The sequence below is a fragment of the Scyliorhinus canicula genome, chromosome 9 (assembly GCF_902713615.1).
Source record: "Scyliorhinus canicula chromosome 9, sScyCan1.1, whole genome shotgun sequence".
NCBI classification, from domain to species: domain Eukaryota; kingdom Metazoa; phylum Chordata; class Chondrichthyes; order Carcharhiniformes; family Scyliorhinidae; genus Scyliorhinus; species Scyliorhinus canicula.
Genome location: NC_052154.1, coordinates 79,658,266 through 79,682,904, shown reverse-complemented (window position 1 = coordinate 79,682,904; position 24,639 = coordinate 79,658,266). Strand labels below are relative to the sequence as shown.

The 24,639-nt window shown below is 50.9% G+C and overlaps 1 protein-coding gene across 2 annotated transcripts in view; it reads left to right on the top strand.

Moving 5' to 3' along the window:
* The window catches only part of LOC119971461 (diacylglycerol O-acyltransferase 1-like), a 423,136-nt gene that overhangs the window by 121,378 nt on the left and 277,119 nt on the right, over positions 1 to 24,639 (top strand). For both annotated transcript variants that reach the window (XM_038807022.1, XM_038807020.1), the window contains one exon: positions 3,900 to 4,002. In XM_038807022.1, the coding sequence (XP_038662950.1) occupies positions 3,900 to 4,002 (103 nt within the window). The remainder of the gene's footprint in view (positions 1 to 3,899; positions 4,003 to 24,639) is intronic.

Below are 24,639 nucleotides of genomic sequence, written 5' to 3'. Positions count from 1 at the left end.
ACACAATAGTCTAGCTGAGGGCTAACTAGTGAATGGTTAAAGTTTAGCATAACTTCCTTGTTTTTGCAATGCCCCCTTACAAAACCAAGCATCCTATATGTTTTCTTAACTGCATTATCAACTTCCCTGTCACCTTCAAAGATTTATGAATCTACACCCCCCAGGCCCCTGTGGTCTTGCATTCCCCCTCAAAATAGTTCAATTTGCAATATACTGCCTCTCTGCGAACTGCTTCCAAAAGTACATCAGTTCAGCCTGACCTGCATAGGCCTTTTTCACCAGCCTATCTATTTCTTCCTGAAGTCTACTAATATTGTCCACATCATTTACTATGTTGCCAGATTTTGTATCATCCACAAACTTCAAAATTATACTCCCTATGCCTAAACCCCGATAATTTGTATATTACAGGAAAAGTAATGATCTTAATATTGAATTCCCCTTGAACTCCCATAGTCAATTATCTACTCAAGATTTTCAGAATCATGGAATTATAGAATTTACAGTGCAGAAGGAGGCCATTCGACCCATCGAGTTTGCACCGGCCCTTACAAAGAGCACCCTACTGAAGCCCACATATATATCCTACCCCATGACTTTTGAAAGTCCACATATCAAACATCGATTGCACTACCTTCATTGACCCTTGTTACTTAATTTAAAAACCCACATCAGGTTGGACAGACATGATTTGCCTTTAACAAATCCATTCTGGTGTCTCCTCCTAGGCATGTTTCTACAAGTGAGAATTAATTTTGCCCTTGACAATTGTCTCTAGTAGTTTTCCCACTGCTGATTTTAGACTGATTGACCTGTAGTTGCCAGGTTTATCCCTCTCCTGTATTTTGGACAGGGATGTAACATTTGCAATCCTCCACACTTCTGGTACCACTCCCATATCCATGGAGGATTCAAAGATTGTGGTTAGAGCTTCTGCTAGCTCCATCTTAGCTTCCCTCAGCAACCTAGGATGCATCCCATCTGGACCAGGTGCTACCAACATATTTACTACCTCCCCATTTATTTTTATCCTGTCCAAAATCTGTAATTCTCTCTTTAGTACAACATTAATGTCCTCCTCCTTTTGTGAACACAGATGGGAAGTACTCATTCAGTACCTTGGTCATGCTCTCTGTCCCCACAAAAAGATTTTGCCCCCAAATTGGCCCCACCATCCTTTTACTCTTTAAATGTTTATAAAGGTGTTTGGGTTACCTTTCATCTTAAGCTGTGAATCTTTACAGATACCTTTGTTTTTGCCCTATATCAATTTCTCTCATGCTCTCTGTAGTAGTCTGTTGTATTCTGTACCTGAGTTTAGTTGTAAATCTTTTTTGTTTTATTTTAACCTCCATTTCCTTTGTCATACAGGGAACTCCTAGCTTTGGATGCACCATCTTTCCTCTTTTTGAGCATATGTTTGATTTGGACTCAAACTTTCTCCGTTTTGAAGACCTACTGCTACTTATGTACTACTTTCCTGCCAGTCCATCCATGTTAGATCCCTTCTCAAATCAGTTCTCTTCCTGTTGGGAATATATATTCTCTTTGCTTTTGCTGTGTTTTTTTTCCAATACTACTTTAAACCTAATTGCCTTAACTAACATTCACAATGCACTTTATCAGCATAAATTACTCAATAGTAACGAGAAATAGTGACTCTCATTTTCCACCTTCTTAGCCCAGGGAAACCCGTGGCCAAAATTATGTTACATTTGCTTACGTGCTGAGATCAGTTAGCTTAAAGGACCAATGTAATAGACCAAGAAACAAACCTGGAACTTTCCTTGTCTATTTGGCTCAGTAGCAGGTATGTTATGGTGGACCTCTAGCAAAAATAGTTTCTAATTTGGACTTTCATCACAACTTCAATGTGATGCATCCTACAGAAAATATAGTTTCTATGCAAAACAAATTAAATGGACATGAAACTTTGTTTGGGTTCTCCCAGTCTTCTGGACTTAGAAAGAATAACTCTGAAGAATTTGACGGTTATTTTTAAATAAAAGTTTGGCTAACAAAACCAGGCAATTATCAGTTGCCAACAGTGATTTGGCTCTACATATGTATTTGCTTAATGATTTATCGGAAGTATCACAATAGTAAATTACTTTTTCAATTCAATCCTAACTGTGAAAACTGTTTCTTAAGCTAATCAAGTTTTGAATCCTTTATGAGGCCATTTTGCAGTTTCCTATCAGATGCAAATGTTGGCTTAGGACCAAGATATTTGTGTTGCTTGATAAAAGTTTGGAGATGCAAATGATACGAAGTCATAAAAATAATTAATACTGATCACAGGGATCCCAGTTATGCTTACTTATAGTTTGTGTGTTTAAGTACTGCTATCAAATTTTCAGATCTATACTGCCCCCTATATTACTTATATCTACTTTTATAAACTGTCAACAATTCCTTGGCAGAGCTCCGGTATTTAGTGATTCTTCTGAGATATCTGTCTAAATATGACTGATTTTATTCACTTCCTTTCAGTGCTCTTACACTGGAACAACAGTACTTAGGTTCCTTAGTAAATAATGACAAATAAATCTTTAAGGACAACTGTTAGTGTGAATTGACGTTTCCTTAGTTAACATAGAACATAGAATATACAGTGCGGAAGGAGGCCATTCGGCCCATCCAGTCTGCACCGACCCATTTAAGCCCTCACTTCAACCTTATCCCCGTAACCCAATATCTTGTAATATACTTTGTGGGTATGGTGAGGTTGCATACTTGATATTTTCAATATCATCCCATCAAAATATACCAAAGGGAAGTTGTCCTTTGCGACTTCTCCCACAGAATGACACTGGTATACTCAAAAGTAGGCAGAAGTTTTATATGATGAAAATCGTAATATATCTTTCTACTTTAACTTAAAATAGTAAGTGGTGTCTTGGTAAAAATCACTCACGTAGCTTTCAGTACACTTTAATCGTGTACACCGGTTTGGATTTCAGAGTAAAATATTACTCAAATCCATCATTGTTTGAATTACCTCAGCTATAGTTTTGTTTTGTCAAATAATCTCCCCATCCCTAGTCTTGCTCATCCCAAAACCTAGAGACCATGAAGGTGTCCCGAGCTCGACGGCCCATATAAAGGGCATCTATCACCTCCCTAACACATTTGTGTGCAGCTGACTGGGAGATGCCACTCAGATCACTGGTGCTGCCCTGAAACGAGCCGCTCACATAGAATAATAATAATAATCATTATTGTCACAAGTAGGCTTACATTAACACTGCAATGAAGTTACTGTGAAAAGCCCCTAATGGCCACATTGCGGCGTCTGTTCGGGTACACAGAGGGAGGATTCAGAATGTCCAAATTACCTAACAGCACGTCTTTCGAGACTTGTGGGAAGAAACCAGAGCACCCGATGGAAACCTACGCAGACACAGGGAGAACGTGCACACTCCGCTTAGACAGTGACCCAAGCTGGGAATCGAACCTGGGACCCTGGCACTGTGAAGCAATAGTGTTAACCACTGTGCTATCGTGCCACCCAATATCTGTTTAATTTTGTGGAGAGTAGGATTTCTGCTATGTACTACAGCTACATTTTTATTTAGAATATGATTGAGAATTCTAAAATCCGGTGGTCAGTGATTACATAGTTTTTCAATCTAATCAAACTAATTACTTACATCATTGTCTATAAATTCTCCCAACCATTACATTTATTTTATAGAAAGCATTATAGTAGATGTGGGACTTTCCTATTGGGATAAGTATAATGCTTTGTGAAATTGAGTAATATGCAGTGTTGGAGTTTAAGAATTTTATTTCAATTTACCATCATTTATTTGTGACAGTGAAGCAAAAATGATTAGAAGTTTGGGAAAGGTTGGTAAAAGAGGTTAAACTAAATTGATTTTGTGTATATATTACAGCTCACAATGAGTGAAAAATCAGGGTATGCAGCGCAGATGATCAATCTTGGAGTAGTTCTACTATTTCCACTGTTAATTCTTGCAGTGACTACAACTAATGCAGGTTAGGAATTCCTTCTCTTCACAATGTATCCACATTTGGTTGCTACATTTAAAATTCCCAAATTTGACCCATCTCTTGCACTACTGCTCACTGCACATTTGTATCAACTGCATTATCACTGGAATTAATGGCAAATCAGGGCCAATTCACGCCATCACCACCACCATGTTAATACTTCCATGAGAAGCTGGCAAGCTCAGTAATGGAAGCAAACACGTGCTCAGTTTTCAGCTCAAAGGTAACAGAAAAGTTTCTCATTGCCATAAAATATCCTGGCCTGGATTCTCCGTTTGGGAGACTCCCGGGATTCTCCGAGCCCACGGCGGGTCGGAGAATCGCCGGGGGGCGCGAGAATCCCACCACGCCGCTCCGACACCGGGGCACTGATTTTCCGGCCAGTTGTGCCCGCGTGGTTGCCGCGGCACCAGTCGGGGGACGCTGAAAACGCCCCCGCAGCGACTCTCCGCGGGGGTGGGCCGAACTTCCGCCGAGTCCCTCCGGCGTGGTTCAAACCTAACACCACCTGGTGGGAGCCCGGACCCGCGGCCGATGTGGACGTCCTTGGGGGTGGGGGGGGAATCAGACTCCGGGGGGGGCTTCCACAGGGTCCAGGCCTGCGATCGGGCTTCCGATCGGTGGGCGTCCGCGATCTGGAGGGGACCTACCTCCTTCCGCGCTGGCCCGCTGTTTGGTCGCCGACATGGTGCTCTGAGCGGTGCAGAGACGGGCTGCGTGCACATGTGCGGAGTCGTGCCCGCCATGCAGCGGCCGGCTTTCGGCGCCGGAGCAGCGCACAGCACTCCGCCGCCGTTCTGGCCCCTGAGGAACAGGACATTAGAATTAGAATAGTACAGCACAGAACAGGCCCTTCGGCCCTCGATGTTGTGCCGAGCAATGATCACCCCACTCAAGCCCACGTATCCACCCTATACCAGCAACCCAACAATCCCCATTAACCTTATTTTTTAGGACACTAAGGGCAATTTAGCCTGGCCAATCCACCTAACCCGCACATCTTTGGACTGTGGGAGGAAACCGGAGCACCCGGAGAAAAACCACGCACACACAGGGAGGACGTGCAGACTCCGCACAGACAGTGACCCAGCCGGGAATCGAACCTGGGACCCTGGAGCTGTGAAGCATTGATGCTAACCACCATGCTACCGTGCTACCATTACTGGGCCTGGAGGCCCGTTGACGCCGGCATCAACACTTGGCCGCGATATCGGAGGATCACGGCCAGAATCTCCACGCCAGTGTGAAAACGGTCGTGTTTTACACCAGGAAAACTGGCAAAAACGGCCACCTGTTCGCCGTTTTTCTGGGGGCTGGCAGGGAGGCAGCTCTAGCTGCCGATATGGCTCTGAGCATTTCCGGGCCCGTGCCTGCGCATGCTCACGGCGGCGGCCTGTATCGGTCGTGCCGTGCTTCATGGCGGACCCGGACCGCAAAATTAGTACCCCCCTTGGGCCACTCACGCGCCCCAGACCGCCCGCCCGCCCACAGTACCCTCAGCCCCGAATGAAGCTCCCTCTGCCCGCGGATCGGCCCTCCTCCGACTGTGGCGGCGCCAGACTGAGTCCGCAGCCGCCACGCTAAGTTCACGACGGATGAGACCGTGGATACATAGCACGATGTACTTCTAGAGTACACCACTTTTCAAGGTGCTGGGAATCGGAAAACCGGCGCGCCCCAATTTCAGCGTCAAAATGGATTCTCCACCCTGTCACCGAACGCGATTTTGCTGTCAGGGAGCAGAGAATCCAGCCTCCTTTCTCTTGTCCTCAAGGAAAGTTTTTAAAGTATTAACATTAATTATGAATGTCAACTTTCTCTGTATGTCCCCTGAGAAATATCCAACAAGTGCAGACTGAGTTATATAATCATGTGGAAGCCCAGGAAAGCCTGAGCAGCATAACAGGGCAGGAAACCTGCCATTACAGATCACTGCCTTTGTTTCCTTTTGCATACCCAAGTGCAAGTAAAGAGGAAAATTTGTCTTCGAGAAATGTTGGGCACGGTTTCAGTGATTGCATTGTGCTGGGAACGATGGGTGAATCCTGGTACAGACCCAAATCGGGCATGGCGGCGATCATGTCACTGCTGGGTGTGATCCAGATAATGATATTTAAATGAGATATTTGGTCATATTCACACGGAACCAGTAATTCACCAGCCACACCGACAAGGCCTCAACCGGACGCCGATTCGTACTGCTTTCCACAAGGGGAGACAGTCATGATGGCCACTCAGGGGCCTCGGAGGCCAATGGAACCCCATATGGTCGGGGACAAGACAGGATCCTAGACTCCCCCGGGCACCCTGGCAGTCCCAACCAGGGGCCAGGGGCACTTCCTGGGTGCCATGTCGGCACTGCCAAGGATCAGGGCATGAGGGGGGCATGCCCATGATATGGGCGTATCAAGGAAGGGGGCAGTGAAGGGGGTGTATTAAGGGGTCCCATTAAGGTTGGAGGGTGAAAGTGGGCCCAAAGCTACCCCATAGAAGGGCATCCACACTTGAGGGGGGGGGGGGAGGAGGAGGGAGCGGTAAGCCCCATGTCTGTGAAGGGTGGCACTGCCCTTGGCTGGGGGCTGTGGGGGACACCCAAGCTAACTTGGAGATCGGGGCAACCTTTTAAAATGGCACCCTGATCTTGGAGGAGCCTGTCTCGCTGGCGAGTTCAGCTCTCCACTGCTGAAACAATTTCTATGTGTGAGTGCGACTGGGGAGAAACTCCTCAAGGCCCAAAAAAATGTATGATCATAAAAGAATGATTGAGATCCAAGTCAGGATCTGACCCAAAAAGCTGGCGGGAAACACCCTGCCAACCTGCCCAAAATGACACTCAGAAATTCTTTTGGCAGAATCGCACCCGTTATTTCCCACAGGGTAGTTGGTGGAGAACACACTGGAGAAAGTAGTTGATTTCAGGTCAACTTGATTCTTTGAAAAAGATGCTAGCTCAATGTCTATTGAGAATTTGGATTGAGAATTGGAAGATATATTTATAAATTTATTGATTTTTCTTCAGGGGCATTTAAGAAGTAAACCAAGTGCAGAATTTAATGTCACACCCAGAGGCGAGTTAGAAAGTGGGGAGGGGGTTGCTTGGTTGTGTGGGAGGTGAGGGTGAGGATGCTGCCCTTCCCCTCCTCCTCCCCCCCCTTTCCCAAATTAAATCTTGGACTGTTAATATTTGTGGACAGGAGGCGGGACAGTGGTTAGCACTGCTGCCTCACGGCACTGAGCAGCCGGAGATTCGATCACAGCCCCGAGGCACTATCAGTGTGGAGTTTGCACATTCTCCCCGTGTTTGTGTGGGTCTCACCCCAACAATCCAAAGATGTGCAGGGTAGGTGGATTAGCCATGCTAAATTGCCCCTTAATTGAAAAAAATAATTGGATATTCTAAATTTATTTAAAAAAGGTTTGCAGACAGCCTTACTACCAGGATGTCAGTTGAGACCTTTTTTTTTAATAAACAATTTTATTGAGGTAGTTTTTGGCTTTATAAACAGTTACAGACATCATCAGAAAGGAAGCAAAAAAGGCAAAAATGTGCAAACATCCACGTACTTTCAATACTTCCACCGTAACATATTGCACAAGCCCGCTCCCCTCCCACCGGTACTACCCGCCATATTTTCCCTCCTACTCTACTCTACCCCCCCTCCCCCCACCCCCCCTGCTGACGCTCACTCTCCCGCAAAGAAGTCAATAAATGGTTGCCACCTCCGGGTGAACCCCTGCACAGAACCCCTCAAGGCGAACTTAATTTTTTCCATCCCCAGGAAACTCGACATGTCCGCAAGCCACCACTCAGTCTTCGGGGGCTTTGAGTCCCTCCACGCCAATAATATTCGTCGCCGGGCTATCAGGGAAGCAAAGGCCAACACATCGGCCTCTTTCTCCCCCTGAACGCCCGGGTCTTCCGAAACCCCAAAAATTGCCACCCCTGGGCTCATCACCACCCTTGTTTTTAGCACCTGGGACATAACCCCCGCAAATCCCTCCCAGTACCCCCTCAGCTCAGGGCATGCCCAGAACATGTGAACATGGTTCGCTGGTCCTCCCGCGCACCTAGCGCATTTGTCCTCTATTCCGAAAAATTTGCTCATCCGAGCCACCGTCATATGGGCCCGGTGAACGACCTTAAATTGGATCAGCCCGAGCCTAGCACATGTTGCGGTCGAGTTTACCCTACTCAGGGCCTCTGCCCACAGCCCATCCTCCATTTCCCCGCCTATCTCCTTCTCCCATTTAAGTTTCAGTTCCTCTGTCTGGGACCCTTCCTCCCTCATGAGCACCTTATAAATACCCGAGACTCTACCCTCCCCCTTCATCCCTCCCAGAGACTATTCTGTCTAGGATCCCCATTGGCGGGAGGCGCGGGAAAGATGGGACCTGTCTACGAACAAAGTCCCGCAACTGTAGGTATCTAAAATCATTTCCCCTTACCAACCCAAATTTCTCCTCCAAGCTCCTCAAACTCGCGAAGCTCCCTTCCAGGAACATATCACCCACCCTTCCCGCCCCTGCTCGCCGCCATACTCGGAACCCCCCATCCATTCTGCCGGGGGCAAACCGATGGTTGTCGCAGATTGGCGCCCAGACAGACGCCCCCATCTCCCCCACATGCCTCCTCCACTGGCCCCATATCCGCAGGGTCGCCACCACTACCGGGCTGGTGGTGTACTTGGCCGGCGGCAGCGGTAGAGGAGCCGTGACCAGGGCTTCCAAACTGGAGCCCCTGCACGAAGCCGCCTCCACCCGCTCCCAAATAGACCCCGTACCCACTATCCACTTCCTTATCATAGCGATGTTGGCCGCCCAGTAATAATTGACCAGACTCAGCAAAGCCAGCCCTCCCTCGCTGCGGTTCCTCTCCAACATCGTCTTCTTCACCCACGGAGACTTTCCCGCCCAGACAAAGCTCATGATCAGCCCGTTAACTCTTTTGAAGAAGGACTGTGGGATAAAGATTGGGAGGCACTGAAAAATAAACAAAAATCGAGGGAGGATTGTCATCTTTACAGTCTGCACCCTCCCTGCCAGCGACAGCGGGAGTGCATCCCATCTCCGAAACTCTCCCTTCATTTGCTCCACCACCCTGGCCAAATTTAACTTATGCAGCCTGCCCCAGTCTCGTGCCACCTGGATTCCCAAATACCGGAAATTTTCCTCAACCAGCCTAAACGGTAGCCCTCTCAATCTGTTCTCCTGGCCCCTTGCCTGGACCACAAACATTTCACTCTTGACCGTATTTAATTTGTATCCTGAGAACTGGCCGAACTCCCTCAGCATTCCCAGTATAGTTCCCATCCCGGCCACTGGGTCCGACACGTACAGGAGCAGGTCGTCTGCATAAAGAGAAACCCTGTGTTCAACCCCACCCCTCACCATCCCCTTCCAACCCTCTGCGGCTCTCAGCGCCATCGCCAGCGGCTCTATGGCCAGCGCAAACAGCAGCGGGGAGAGCGGGCAGCCCTGCCTGGTCCCTCGGTACAACCTAAAGTACTCCGACACTTCTCTGTTGGTCCTGACGCTGGCCCTCGGGGCCTGATATAATAATTGATCCAATCCACCAATCCCTCCCCGAACCCAAACCGTCCGAGCACCTCCCATAGATAGTCCCACTCCACCCGGTCAAAGGCCTTCTCGGCGTCCATTGCCACCACTACCTCCACCTCTCTACCCGCCGGGGGCATCATTATCACGTTGAGTAATCTCCTCAGATTGGCCGCCAGCTGCCGACCTTTCACGAACCCCGTTTGATCCTCCCCAATCACCTCCGGTACACAGTCCTCCATTCTACCCGCCAGTACCTTTGCCAGGAGCTTGGCGTCTACATTAATCAGGGAGATTGGCCTGTAGGACCCGCACACCTCCGGGTCTTTACCCCGCTTCAATATCAGAGATATGGTGGCTTGTGACATTGTCGGCGGCAGGGTCCCTCTGCCCCTTGCCTCATTGAAAACCCTCGCCAAGACCGGGCCCACCAGCTCAGAGAACTTCCTATAAAACTCTACTGGGTATCCATCCGGCCCCGGGGACTTCCCCGACTGCATGGCCTTTAGGCCCCCCAATACCTCCTCTACTCTAATCGGGGCGCCCAGCTCTTCCACTCGCCCCCCCCCCCCCCCCCCCCCCCCCCCCCCAACTGTTGGGGATGTTAACCCGTCCAGAAACCTTTTCATCCCTTCCGGTTCTTCCGGCGGCTCCGAAGTATACAGCTTACGATAGAAGTCCCGGAATACCCTATTCAATTCTGCCGGATCCTCCACTTTGCGCCCCCCCTCGTCCCTCACGCTACCTATTTCCCTGGCCGCCTCCCTCCTCCTGAGTTGCTGCGCTAACAATCTGCTAGCCTTTTCCCCATACTCGTACACCACTCCCCTCGCCTTCCTAAGCTGTTCCACGGCCCTGCTCGTGGATAGTGCCCCCAGTTCCGCCTGTAGCCTCCGCCTCTCCCTGAGTAAAACCTCCCCCGGGGACTCCACGTGCTCTTCATCTATCCGGCCCATTTCCCTGACCAATCTATCCATCTCTGCCCGGTCTGCCGTGGCTCTGTGGGCCCCAATTGAAATCAGCTCCCCCCGCACTACTGCCTTTAGCGCCTCCCACACGGTCGCCGCTGAGACCTCCCCAGTGTCATTCACCTGCAGGTAATTTTTTATACATTTCCGAAGCCTCTCGCAGATCCCCTCCTCCGACAGCAGTCCCACATCTAGCCTCCATTGCGGGCGTTGATAACTCGCTCCCCCGAACTGCAGGTCCACCCAATGCGGGGCATGGTCTGAAATGGTAATTGCTGAGTATTCCGTGTTCTTTACCTCCCCCATACAGTCCCTGCTTATTACAAAGAAATCTATCCTGGAATATACTTTATGGACGTGCGAGTAAAACGAGTAGCCCCTTCCTGTTGGCTGTCCCTCTCTCCAGGGGTCCACTGCCCCCATTTGCTCCATAAACCCTTTCAGCTCCCTTGCCATTGCTGAGAGTCTACCCGTTCTGGGACACGACCGATCCAAAGTCGGGTCAAGGACCATGTTAAAGTCCCCTCCCATTATTAGCCTGCGAGAATCCAAGTCCGGGATCTTCCCCAGCACTCTTTTAATGAAGTCCACGTCATCCCAGTTCGGGGCATATATATTCACCAGCACCACCCTTCTCCCCTCCAGTCTGCCCCGTACCATCAGGTATCTGCCCCCCCTGTCTGCAGATATGCCCTCTGCCTCAAATTGCACCCGCTTGTTGATCATGATTGCCACCCCTCTGGACTTCGAGTCCAAGTCCGAGTGGAAGACCTGGCTAATCCAGCCCTTCCTTAGCCCGGTCTGGTCTGACACTTTCAGATGTGTCTCCTGCAACATAATTACGTCCGCCCTCAGGGCCCGCAAGTGCGCGAACACCCGCGCCCTCTTAACCGGCCCATTCAGTCCCTTGACGTTCCAGGTGATCAGCCTGGTCGGGGGGCACATCCCACCCCCCCCCCACCCCGCCGGTCAGCCATAGCCTTTCTCGGGCCGGCCTCTGACCCGTGCGTCGCGCCATTCCTGGCCCACCCTTTGGCTGCCTCCACCCTCGACCTCCTTCAGTTGAGACCTTTTAATGAGAAGTTGATGCGCCCTTAATAACCCCAACCATTGCCATTGCTTATCAACCAGCAGCAGATGGGGGACTGACAAGAAAAGGAGCGGAGGATGCACCCCTCGTTCAAGTACACTCAGTGCATGATTGAAGGATGGAGAATCGAGAAGAGGAGGAGACACTTCCTGGCCTTCCTTCCGATTCCCTCCAACCTTGCTGGCAACCCCTTTCCCATGATGTTCATCTTACCATCACTTGCCTTTCACCAGAGGTTCCACAATAAATTACAGCCACAGTCACCACTCCCAGTTGTAACGACCGTGATTCAGAGCTGCCAGCCTCTGATTTAACAAACACCAACTGAGGTGGGATTTTCATCCTAGTTGAACACGTCCTGCAGTCTGCAATTAAATGTCCTCTGTGGTGTTCTGGGCTCTTGTGAGAGGGTTTCCACTGCCACTTTGGGACTTAATTCCCTTGGGGCTCCCAGAGATCAAGTCGGCAGGGATCCTGCCAGTTTTGGTGGCAGATGTCAGGATTACTCTTACCTTCATTAAAATCTGCCTGCAGAGTTCATATTTGAGAGGAAACCCATTTCTCACTCTGGCTTTTCCTGTGTTCTTGAGGCTACAAAGCTCCCCTTTGATACAATTGACTAGAAATCTGAGACCATTCATTTTTGAGCTCAAAATCCCAGTCCCTCTTTCAATCTAGCCAATAATTTGCAGAGAGAACAAGTGAAACATGATTGAAAATGAGGCATTTAATATCTGGCAGCAGCCTGATGTATTATTTGTGTTGGTCGAACATCGACTGCAACTGGATGCAGTAAAACGTGAAACAGGCTTCCGACACAGGAGATGGTCCAACACTGTTTTATTGAATCTGTTGATTGCTGTACATAATCTGCTGTGGGTTGACACTCTATTAATCTAACTGATAACCTCCTACTGGCTTGACCAGACTAGCCCTCTATCACATGGTGATGATGTTCATTGGCCTGTGCACTGCGACTATCTCCCTGGCCGTGTCCTGGGAGAAAGAGAGAGCCTTAATGCCATGTGGGCTTTATAGTGGTGGTGTCCTGTCTGGTGATTGGTTGTTCTGTGTCGTGTGTGTTCATTTTTTATCCTGTGTGTCAATCACTGCCTGTCTGCATGAGTGGATATTATGACATCTCCCCCTTTTAAAATAAATTTTGGAACGTGGCTGTATATGCATGCATAATTATGTACAAGTGGGGAATGAATGAACATATGTACATGGGAAGGTGTCTATCGTGCAGATACAGAGCAAACTGAACAAAACTTACAAGATTTAACTCTATAGATTCAGTCTTTGTGGTGGGCAACGAATTCTCGTTGATCGCCGCAGAGGTGGAGGGGGGAACGCCGGCACCTGGACAGGTGGGATGGGTGCCATCTCGGTGGCCTTGTGGACAGGTGGGATCGCTGCCAGATCGGTGGCCTCGTGGCGCAAGACGCCCGGAGGAGGCATGATGACATACGGGAAAGTGCGGTTGGGTGATGTGCAGGGAACCTTACGCAGCGCCCTCCTGTTGCGCCGTAAAATGGAGCCATCAGCCATTTGGACAACGAAAGACCTGGGAGCAGCCTGTCTGACAACAACTGGCGCTGACGAACCTCCCTCAGGCAGCTGAACGTGAGCAACATCGTCTGGAGCCAGCGCAGGCAGATCCGTAGCATGAGCATCATACGTGATCTTTTGCTGGTCCCTGGATCGCTGCACATTCTGCAGCACCGTGAGGTGGTCAAGGTCTGGAACATGGATGGCTGGAACAGTCACCCTCAGGTTGCGGTTCATGAGCAACTGCACCGGAGACAAACTAGTCGACAGAGGGGTTGCCCTGTATGCCAACAGCACCAGGTTGAAATCCGAGGCTGAGTCTGCAGCCTTGCACAGCAACCGCTTGACAAAGTGGACCCCTTTCTTGGCCTTCCCGTTTGATTGCGGGTAATGGGGACTGGATGTAATGTGACTAAAGTGGATAGGATCGTGCAAAGTCGGACCACTCTTGGCTGTAGAAACATGAACGTTTGTCACTCATTACCGTAAGTGGCATCCCATGCCTGGCAAACGTCTCTTGGCAGGCTTTGATGACGGACTTTGACGTGAGGTCCGACAGTTTCACCACTTCTGGGTAGCTGGAGAAGTAGTCGACCAGGAGCACGTAATCACGGCCATTGGCGCGAAAGAGGTCTATCCCCACCTTGGACCACGGAGAGTCACGATCTTGTGCTGTTGCAGCGTTTCCTTGGGTTGAGCTGGTTGAAACTTCTGGCATGTTGTGCAGTTGAGGACTGTGTTGGCAATGTCCTGGCTTATGCCAGGCCAGTAAACTGCCTGCCGAGCTCTGCGTCAACATTTCTCGACTCACAGGTGACCCTCATGGATCTGTCTGAGCACCATGTTTTGCATGCTTTGGGGAATGACGATTCTATCTAGTTTAAGAAGGATCCCCTCAACAACCGTCAGCTCGTCCTTAACGTTGAAGAACTGGGGGCACTGCCCCTTTTGCCAGCCATGGGCGAGGTGCTTCATCATGCGCTGCAGGAGGGAATCTTTGGCAGTTTCTTCCACGTATTTGTATAACTCGTTCATCAGTGGCTGGGAGGTTGCTGGTACACAGTTGCAGCTGTGTTTCAATGTGGCGAATGAAGACGCCCTGTTCACACGGCGTGGTGACGGATCGGGACAGGGCATCCGCGATGATCAGTTCCTTATCTGGTGTGTAGACGAGTTCAAAGTCATATTGGCAGAGACAAAGAAGAATTCGCTGCAGCTGAGGTGTCATGTCATTTAAATCCTTTTGGATTATGTGGACTAAAGGTTGCTTACCATTGGCTGTGGACTAATGACAATCCCACAATCCTGTGGGAGTATGAGCTTCCCCAATGAGGGGGGCGGTGAAATCATTAGCAGACTCCCTGCATAAATAGAGCTGGCCAGTTTGGAACCAGCAGAGAGAGGAGTGAGCAGCAAGGGAAGTTGCTGCTGCTGTTGTATATGTATATTATTGTAAATAAATGTTATTTCTTTGTATCCTGAAAACTCGTGCTGGATTCTTCGTGGCCCTCACAAAACTGGCGACAAGGGTTAAAGTGAATAGCTGTCTACACTGCTGAAGTCACCTCCCTGGATTTTTGTTGGATACAGATTGGAAGTTGTTTTCTATTACACCATGCCTCTGTATAGACGTTTGGACGTTTTTGATGCTGCGCTGGAAAGCTGGAACCAGTACGCACAACGGATGCGTTACTATTTCCGGGCAAACAGCATCACCGAAAACGAGCGCCAGGTGGTCATATTGCTCAACGACTGCAGCCCGCATATGTTTGGGGTGATTAGGAGCCTTACGTACCCAGCTGCGCCGGACACCAAACATTTGATGAACTTGTGAACTTAGTGGGACAACATTTTAACCCAACCCCATCCACGATAGTCCAACGTTACCGGTTTAATACCGCTGAGAGGACCCCGGGAGAATCCCTTGCCGACTTTCTATCCAGGCTACGCAGGATTGCGGAGTACTGTTACTATGGTGACACCTTGTCAGAAATGTTACGCGACCGTTTGGTTTGCGGTATTAACAATGCAGCCACCCAGAGAAAGTTGTTAGCCGAGGCTACATTGACTTTTCAACAGGCCATTCAAATAGTATTGTCCCGAGAGGGCGCAGAACGAGGAGTGCAGGAGCTACAGGGAATGGAGGTGCATGCCTTGGGGCGCAACCCCTTCCGTCCAAAAGTGTACCCCTCACCCCTGCGGTACCCTGGGCGAGGCGACGTCCGGATCGACGCCGGTGGCCGTCGGACATTCCTCCCCGAAGGAAGCCTTCTCCAGAACCAATGGATGAGGAGCCATGTCTGTGTCAGACTTGTAGGCGCCGACCCCGTCGCGGACGCTGGTCCTGGGGGCGCCAGAGGCGCAGTCGTTCCGACCGAAACTGGGGCCAGCCCAGGGGCCATACCTTTCATTTGGATGAACCTGCGGCAACTACTCCCAAGGACATGGAGATGGAGGACTGCCTGTAGCCGCATTGTGTGGCAGCTCCCCACGTGGCGCCCATTAAAGTAACAGTACAGGTCAATGGTCACCCGCTTGAAATGGAGTTGGACACTGGCGCAGCGGTCTCCGTGATCGCCCAGAGGACATTCGACCGCATCAAACAGGGTATACAGACCCTTACATTAACCGACACACAGGCCAGGTTGGCCACCTACACGGGGGAACCATTGGACATTGCAGGAACTACGATGACCCCTGTTGTTTATGGACGCCAGGAGGGGCGTTTCCCACTTATCGTGGTGCACGGCCATGGGCCCAGCCTGTTGGGTCGGGATTGGTTGCGCCATTTGCAGTTGCAGTGGCAGCACATCCTCCAAACAATTTCTGGAGGGTTGACTGAGCTGTTAGGACGATACCCAGATGTATTCCAGCCAGGTTTGGGGAAAATAAAAGGGGTTGAACCAGGAGCCACGCCGCGCTATTTCCGGGCGTGCCCGGTGCCTTATGCTGTGCACGAGAAGGTAGAAGAGAAACTCACTCATTTGGAGACTTTGGGTATCATCAGGCCCGTCCGTTTCCCTGACTGGGCAGCACCAATTGTACCTGTAATGAAGCCAGATGCCACAGTTCGCTTGTGCGGCGACTATAAACTTAGTGAATACGGCTTCCCGACTCGACCGATACCCAATGCCTCGCATAGAGGATCTCTACGCGAAGCTTGCAGGCGGACTCTCGTTCACAAAATTAGATATGAGTCACGCCTACCTACAGTTAGAGCTGGACCCTGCCTCCCGGCCATATGTAATAATTAATACACACCGGGGCCTGTATGAATATACACTTTTGCCCTTTGGAGTATCCTCTGCCTGCGCTATTTTTCAACGCGTTATGGAGGACATTTTGAGAGGTTTACCGCTTGTTGCTGTCTACTTAGATGATGTTTTGATCACAGGGACATCGGAGCAGGAACATTTGGAAAATTTGGAGGCTGTCCTTAGACGCTTTTCAGAGGCTGGAGTCCGTTTGCATCGTACAAAGTGCGTTTTTCAGGCGAAGGAAGTAGTCTACCTGGGTTATCGGGTGGACCGCAAAGGTTTCACCCCGTCGCAGAGAAGGTGCGCACGATTCAACAGGCCCCCGTCCCGACTGACACTTCGCATCTTCGTTCGTTTCTCGGCCTCGTAAACTATTACAGAAAGTTCCTCTCCAATCTGGCAACTATGATGGCCCCGTTGCACCTTCTGATAAGAAGAATCACACCTGGGTTTAGGGTCAGCCGCAAGAAACCGCTTTCCGGCGGGTAAAACAACAATTGTCGTTGTCTGGGTAACTAACCCACTATGATCCTGGAAAGCCTTTGCTCGTCACATGAGATGCATCCCCGTATGGTATTGGGGCCGTCCTGTCCCACAAGGTGGAGAACGGGGCCGAGCGGCCGATAGCTTTCGCCTCCCGCACATTGACTGCAGCGGAAAAAAAGTATACACAGATCGAGAAGGAGGGCCTGGCAATGGTCTTTGCGGTGAAACGTTTCCACCAGTACGTATATGGCCAACACTTTACTATTGTGACTGATCATAAGCCTCTGCTGGGACTTTTCTGAGAGGATAAGCCTGTGGTGAATGTGATTCACACTATATAGTTGCCAATATCACTCCATGTATATATGTTCGTTATCTACCCGTTGTAAGATCAATGCTGTATATAGTTGGCAATATAACTCTGTGTATATATGTTCACTTTCCACCATTGTAAGTTGCACTATCCGATCACCAGGGGGAGTCGCTGTGGGAGTACGCGAGAGTTTGTACTGGGCTCCTCCCTTGGCTCCGCCCAGGACTCCTCCTCCTGGGACCGATGTATAAAGATCAGTGCCTTAGAGCCAGCCTGCCAGTCATCTGGAGTTCAACGACGAATAGGCTGGCTCTGTTGTAAGTGTATTCAAGCCTCTGTTCAGATCCAACCACACGTGTTCGCTGAATTGATGGTTCCATCAAAGCCAATACCGCCCATTGCTTCCACACGGATTCAGCGCTGGGCTTTGGTGCTCGCTACATACGAGTGTTCTCTGGAGCACAAACCAGGAACCCAGATAGGGAATGCCGACGCACTGAGCAGATTGCCTTTATCGACCGGCCCCATTTCGGCCCCCATGACCGGTGAGGTGGTTGCACTCCTAAATTTTATGGACATCTTGCCTGTCACGGCATCACAGATCCGTGAGTGGACCCAGACGGAGCCAGTCCTGTCAAAGGTTCGGCACATAGTCCTGTATGGTGGGCAGCATAGACAGCTCCCAGGCGAGTTGCGGGCATTTTCCTCCAAGCCGTCCGAATTCAGCGTGAAAGACGGCATCCTTTTGTGGAAATGTTGGCCCGGAGTTATGTCTGGTGGCCAGGCCTCGACACCAACATTGAGAAGGTGGCCCAAAACTGCTCCATTTGCCAGGAGCATCAGAAGCTTCCGCCGGCCGCGCCCCTACATCACTGGGAATGGTCAGGGCGGCCTTGGGCGCGCTTGCATGCGGATTTCGCCGGCCCTTTTCAAGGATCCATGTTCCTGCTATTAATCGACGCCCAGTCTAAATGGCTAGAGGGAGGCATAAGATGGGAGGCACAGCGTCCTGCGCAACAATCGAGAAGATGCGTTTGTCATTCAGTACGCATGGCCTCCCCGAGGTGCTGGTCACGGACAACGGCACTCCGTTCACAAGTGAGGAGTTTGCGAGGTTCATGAAGATGAACGGCATACACCATATCCGCACTGCCCCTCACCACCCGGCTTCAAATGGGCTGGCGGAGCGTGCAGTTCAGACATTCAAACGAGGCCTAAAGAAGCAGTCTTCCGGGTCGATGGACATGAGATTGGCTCGGTTTTTGTTTTCATGTAGGACCACCCCCAATGCGGTGACTGGGGTAGCTCCCGCAGAACTCCTAATGGGCCGGAGACTTCACACAGGCCTTAGCATGGTTTTCCCGGACATTGGCGCAAAAGTATGCCGCACACAAGAACGGCAGGGACATGGTTTTTCTCGGCATCGGTAAAGAATTTGGCATGAGCCATCTCACAGGTTAACTCTTCACACTTTGGGATCGGGTAGTGCTCGCGCATGATGTTGCGATTCAGGTCTTTTGGATCAATACAAATGCGGAGTTCACTAGAGGGCTTCTTGACGCAGACCATGGAGCTGACGCAGTCTTTTGGTTCCGTCACCTTTGAGATGATACCCTGGTCTTGGAGCTCTCGTAGCTGCATTTTCAGACGATCCTTGAGAGGGGCCTGCACTCGGCGCGGTGCATGGATGACTGGGATGGCATTCGGTTTGAGCAATATCTTGTAACGATATGGGAGCATGCCCCTTCCATCAAACACGTTGTGGTATTGCGTGAGAATGTCGTCTATCTCAGCCTGGAGATTTACATTGGGCGAGGCAGTCGCCAGTGTCGAGGATATGGCAAGGATGCGCTGGACCAGATTTAGGAGTTTGCATGCGCGAGCACCGAGCAGGGATGCCTTGTCAGGCCGGACGATCTCGAACCGTAACGTCACTTTGATTGCCTTGTGAGATACACCTAGCTGACACGATCCACTGGCAGCTATGGCACTGCCATTGTAGTCAAGGAGCTGGTAGGCTGGTGGAAGAATGCTAGGTTGATCTCGGATGGTGTCGAGGTCTGACTGTGATATGAGGTTTGTAGATGCGCCAGTGTCCAATTTAAATCGATGTGAGACTGGTTAACCGTGACGACAGCACACCCCTCGTCGTCAGGATCCACAGTGAGGATTGAAAGGCGGTTTGCAGGCACGATGGAGGCCAGCTCATGCGTGGTGATTATGCCCACCCGATATGGAGACTGGAGGCAGTCAGCATCGGGGTCCGTTGGGCTGTCGGGATCCGAATCCTGCATGCCTTGTTGTACGCAGCGGACAACTCTGCGCTGCAGCTGGGATCGCTGGCTGCTGGTCGGTGGAGCAGACCTGCATAAGGCCGCGTAATGCCCAGGCTTTCCACACTCTAGACATCGCCTTCCTTTGGCTGGACATTGCCGCTTTAAATGGGCGGAGCCACAATTTGGACGCGTCACGACACTGACATCAGCGCGTTCCGTGCGCCATCGTGCATGCGCAGTGCGGTCGGCCGACTTTCGCACATGCGCATCGGGGTCTTCGGCCTCGTCGTCCACCCGGTCGTGGCGCGCATGCGTAGGGACCCGAGAAAAGCGTGCAAAACGGCCACTCTCCTCAATGCTCAGGCCTTGCGTTTTTGCTATGGCTTGCACCCTTTCTGCCTCGTGGGAGACTAGGTTTGCATTTTCTGGCGCCCTGATGCAGGAGTAACGATTCCTGGCATGCTCATGGACAACGCATGTTTCGATAGCGATGGAGAGGGTCAACTGTTTGATTTGGAGGAGCTGTTCCCACAGGGAGTCGGACTGGACCCCGAAAACGACCTGATCCCGGATCATGGAATCAGCCGTCGAGTCATAATTACATGACTGCTCTAGGATGTGGAGATGGGTCAAGAAGGACTGAAAAGGTTCATTCTTACCCTGAAGCCTCTGTTGGAAGATGTACCATTCAAAGCTCTCATTCACCTCAATGTCGCAGTGGTTGTCAAATTTCAGCAGAACCGTCTTGAACTTTGTCTTGGCTTTGCCATCGGCAAACGTGAGCGAGTTATAATTGTGGATGGCGTGGTCCCCGCAGTCGACAGGAACAGCGCGATCTTTCGGGCATCTGACGCTACCTCGAGGTCGGAGGCCTTGATATACAGGAGGAACTTCTGTTTGAAGACTTTCCAGTTGGCGCAGAGGTTGCCGGAGATCTGGAGTTGCGGAAGAGGTTGGATCTTTTCCATGCCGCTCGATGGCTGCGTGCTGGTCGTTGCAGATTCACTCGAGGTAAGTTCGTTACAGTTAATAGCTCTCTGGTCCCATGATGTGTTATCTGTGTTGGTCTAACATCGACTGCAACAGGATGCAGTAAAACGAGAAACAGGCTTCCGACACAGGAGATGGTCCAACACTGCTTTATTGAAACTGTTGATTGCTGTACATAATCTGCTGTGGGTTGACACTCTATTAACCTAACTGATAACCTCCTACTGGCTTGACCAGACTAGCTCTCTATCACATGGTGATGATGTTCATTGGTCTATGCACTGCGACTATCTCCCTGGCCGTGTCCTGGGAGAAAGAGAGAGCCTTAATGCCCTGTGGGCTTTATAGTGGTGGTGTCCTGTCTGGTGATTGGTTGTTCTGTGTCGTGTGTGTTCATTTTTTTATCCTGTGTGTCAATCACTGCCTGTCTGCATCTCATGATATACATGAGTGGATATTATGTCACAGCCCAAATTCACAAATTCATTTATCATGGAGAATTCAGCATTCATGTTCCCACATTTTAAAATCTTAGCTGTTATAACTGCAATGAGGGTCCTGGGACCAGGACAATATGGTTTCCCCATGACCTCCCTGGAATATGAACTTCCCCTTTAACAAGGAGAGTTCCATCTCGTATAAAAACCTCAACCTGAATGCAGGTCAAGAAAGGAGACCCTTAGGGGAGTGGAGGAATATTTGGAACTGTTTGTAATCAATCTTGTTCGGGAATTTCTACTATCATCTATGCGTCCTGCTTACCGCGGATTCAATACTGGCGACGGGGATTCAGTGGAGTGGCCATCGACACCAGTTGCTGCCTGCCCAGTAAACCCCTCACTTAAGCGTCAGGAGGAGCCATCATTAACCGCCAAAATGTTGCATAGAGGAATGCTGGAACCTATTGACGCAGATACAGCCGATTTGGGGAATATGGGGAAGACATGAACTTTTTTTTTCAAACAAATGTGATTACCGCCGATGAGAAATCAACTGTGGTATTACTAACGGCTTGCGGAGGGCCGTGTACAGTGTGATAAAGAGCCTGACTCACCCAGACCCCCCTGATACCCTGTCGTTCACTACCCTGATGGCCCTAGTGGGGGAGCAGAATTCACCACTCATCGAGCGCCGTTTCCAGTTCCACACGGCCGCTCAGGCCCAGGCCAAGTCGGTGAGTGACTTTCTGGCTTGCCTCTGAAAACTGGCTGAGACTTGCGAAGTCGGAGCAACATTGAATGAGACACCCTGGGACCACTTGGTGTGTGGACTCTGTGATGCGGCTATGCAACGGAAATTACTGGCTGAGTTCCACCTGGGCCTGCAACGCACAGTGGAGATAGCCATCTCCAGAGAAAGTGGTGAACAAGGGTTCCAGGAACTCCAGGGACTGCCAGTGCTCAGTCTGGGATGCCAAAGCGAGCCCAATCACACTTGGCTCAAACTGAGGAGGCCGGCTCACGACAATGAGACACCTACTGGGACACTATTATAGAGGCCCGGAATGCCGCTGGACGTGCTCCCCTGACCAGGAGCTGGAATATGACCACCGCCGAACGGGGGCTGCAACAGGCCGCAGAAACCAAGAGAACAGGCGACCCCGTTAGGACCTACCCGTCTGCCGACCCGCTAGGTGCGACCGCAGCCCACTTGACAAGGCTTACTATGTGGAAGATGATGACAGCACTTACCAGCGGTTGCACTGTATGGCTGTGCCAAGAGTGGAGCCCACTCGGGACTCCCTGAAAATTTATGGACACCCATTCTGCATGGAACTCAACACTGGCGCGGCAATGTCATTTGTCAGTCCCCCCACCGTTCGGCCGCATTCTGTCTGGCCTTCTATCGCTGACCCTGTTGGAAGGACACCAAAGCAAGGCTGGCCATTTATATGGGGGAAACCACTGGCAATCATGGAATATCTACGCTCCCCTTCCAGACCCACAACAAACTACTTTATTCAAGCACGTATCCACTCTGGGCACTAACGAAGCAGATGAGTGCATCGTCCTCAGGTGGAATTTTAACTGCACTCTCGAGACACTGGACCGTCTTGGTGCCCAGAGCTGCACGCCAGTGGTCGTGATGTTGAGGGACCTGGTCTAAACCCTCAACTTGGTGGATGTGTAATGAACTTCCCATCCTGACTCCAGCGTGTTCACCTTTGTGAACCCTGGAGTTGGGGCGTCCAGGAACGAACACTTTTACATTTCAAGGGCGTATCCATGCCGGGTTCCGTCTGTGGAGCAGATCTTGTGCAAAGACCACCATCTGGTGTGGACGAGGCTTGCCCCATCAAGGGCAGCACGGTTGCATAGTGGTTAGCACAATTGCTTCACAGCTCCAGGGTCCCAGGTTCGATCCCCGGCTTGGGTCACTGTCTGTGCGGAGTCTGCACGTTCTCCCCACGTGTGCATGGGTTTTCTCCGGGTGCTCCGGTTTCCTCCCACAGTCCAAAGACGTGCAGGTTAGGTGGATTGGCCATACTAAATTGCCCTTAATGTTCAAAATTGCCCTTAGTGTTGGGTGGGGTCACTGGGTTATGGGGATAGGGTGGGGGTGTTGGTTTGGATACTGTGCTCTTTCAAAGAGCCGGTGCAGACTCGATGGGCTGAATGGCCTCCTGCACTGTAAATTCTATGAAATCTAGTGCTCAGACACGGTCTGCGTACTAGCACTTTAACAACCTGTTGCTGGAGGACATGCAGTTCCAAATTTCGTCGCTTCTGGGTTGACTTGAGAAGGAATCGGGGAGGCTATGGTGGAACATGGGCAAGACTCATGTCCATAGCTTTTATCAGGGGTGTTCAAGGGGGTTGACAAAGAGGTGGAAATCCAGGATTGAGGAGTTAGAAAAGGAGGTACTCTACCTGGAGTCACATCTCGGTCAGCTCATGAGGACTCAGCCCTGCGGCTGGTATACAGAGAGAAGAAGGGCATGCTGCAGGACGTGCAACTCATTGGGTCCCGCAGCGCATATGTGAGGTTGCGGGTCCAGCTCTTCATGGACATGGACTGTGGCTCCCCCTTCTACTCGCTGGAAAAAAGGTGCTGGGGAAGGACCACCCCAAATGGGCCAGTATTATCAAATGGCGATCCTGTGGGAGAATAGACAGGTGGTCATTGAGATAGATGAGTCATTCTACTTGGCATTGACAACTCACATCTGACAGGTCGTCTGGGTGGGTCCCATGAGAAGATCTTGGAGGGTAGCTCCAAGGAGACCACCGTACTAGCAGCACATCTGTCATCCTCACCCTCCAACCGCACAGAAACACCCACCATGGTGGGCAACAGTACTGGACTGGCTTCTGGGGCACATTCTGGTGAGCACCACACAGCGGCCGATGCACATCAGACGGTGACAGAAATGCCCAGATGAGAAAGCAGTTGGAGGTCTGCTGGATCCCAGGACCCAGCTGTGTCCCAATCAGATGCTGAGTTCTGGACTAGGTTTACCCAGAGCTGATGCAGATGCTAGGGTGCAGCCATGATAGTCAGAGGGGGATGTCGGCGACACTCGAGCAGGCCCAGAGCTAGTGACTGAGGAGCGTTGCCGATGGCTTCCACACCATGCTACAGGCATTGGGGAGCCACCAGGGCTGGCAGAGCCAGATGATAGAGGGATTACCAGGCTCGATCCAGCTACCCGTCCATTCCAAGGTGAACCCCAGGGCCCTATGGGCACCGTCCGGGAGTAGGGGGTACTGGGTGTCAACCTTGAGCCACCCTATGGCGTGGTCACCAGCTCCCCCGAGTTCCCCTCTCGATGGCGCGTCTCGGAGTCAGCATGCGGAACAGGGTGGCACAGCTGAGTATGTGCTGCCGGCAAGTGGGCCGTGGCCCTGAGGCTGCAGAGGATGCCCACCAGGAACAACGAAAGCCACGGGTGCGGTAGGCAGCAGGCTGCCTCCACATCTGATGTACATCCTGGGGACACACCTAGGCGAATCAATAGAGCATGGAAGGCTAAGCAGTTCAAGGACCGCTGAGAGGGCATGGAGGGTGCGATGAGGGAGTGTGGAAGGGGCAGGGTGTGATGAGGGGGGCAGGGAAGGGTTGGAAGTGGTGAGGAAGATGGGGTGGCATCATTAGGGGATTGGGGCAATATGGGACACATATATGTATAACATTA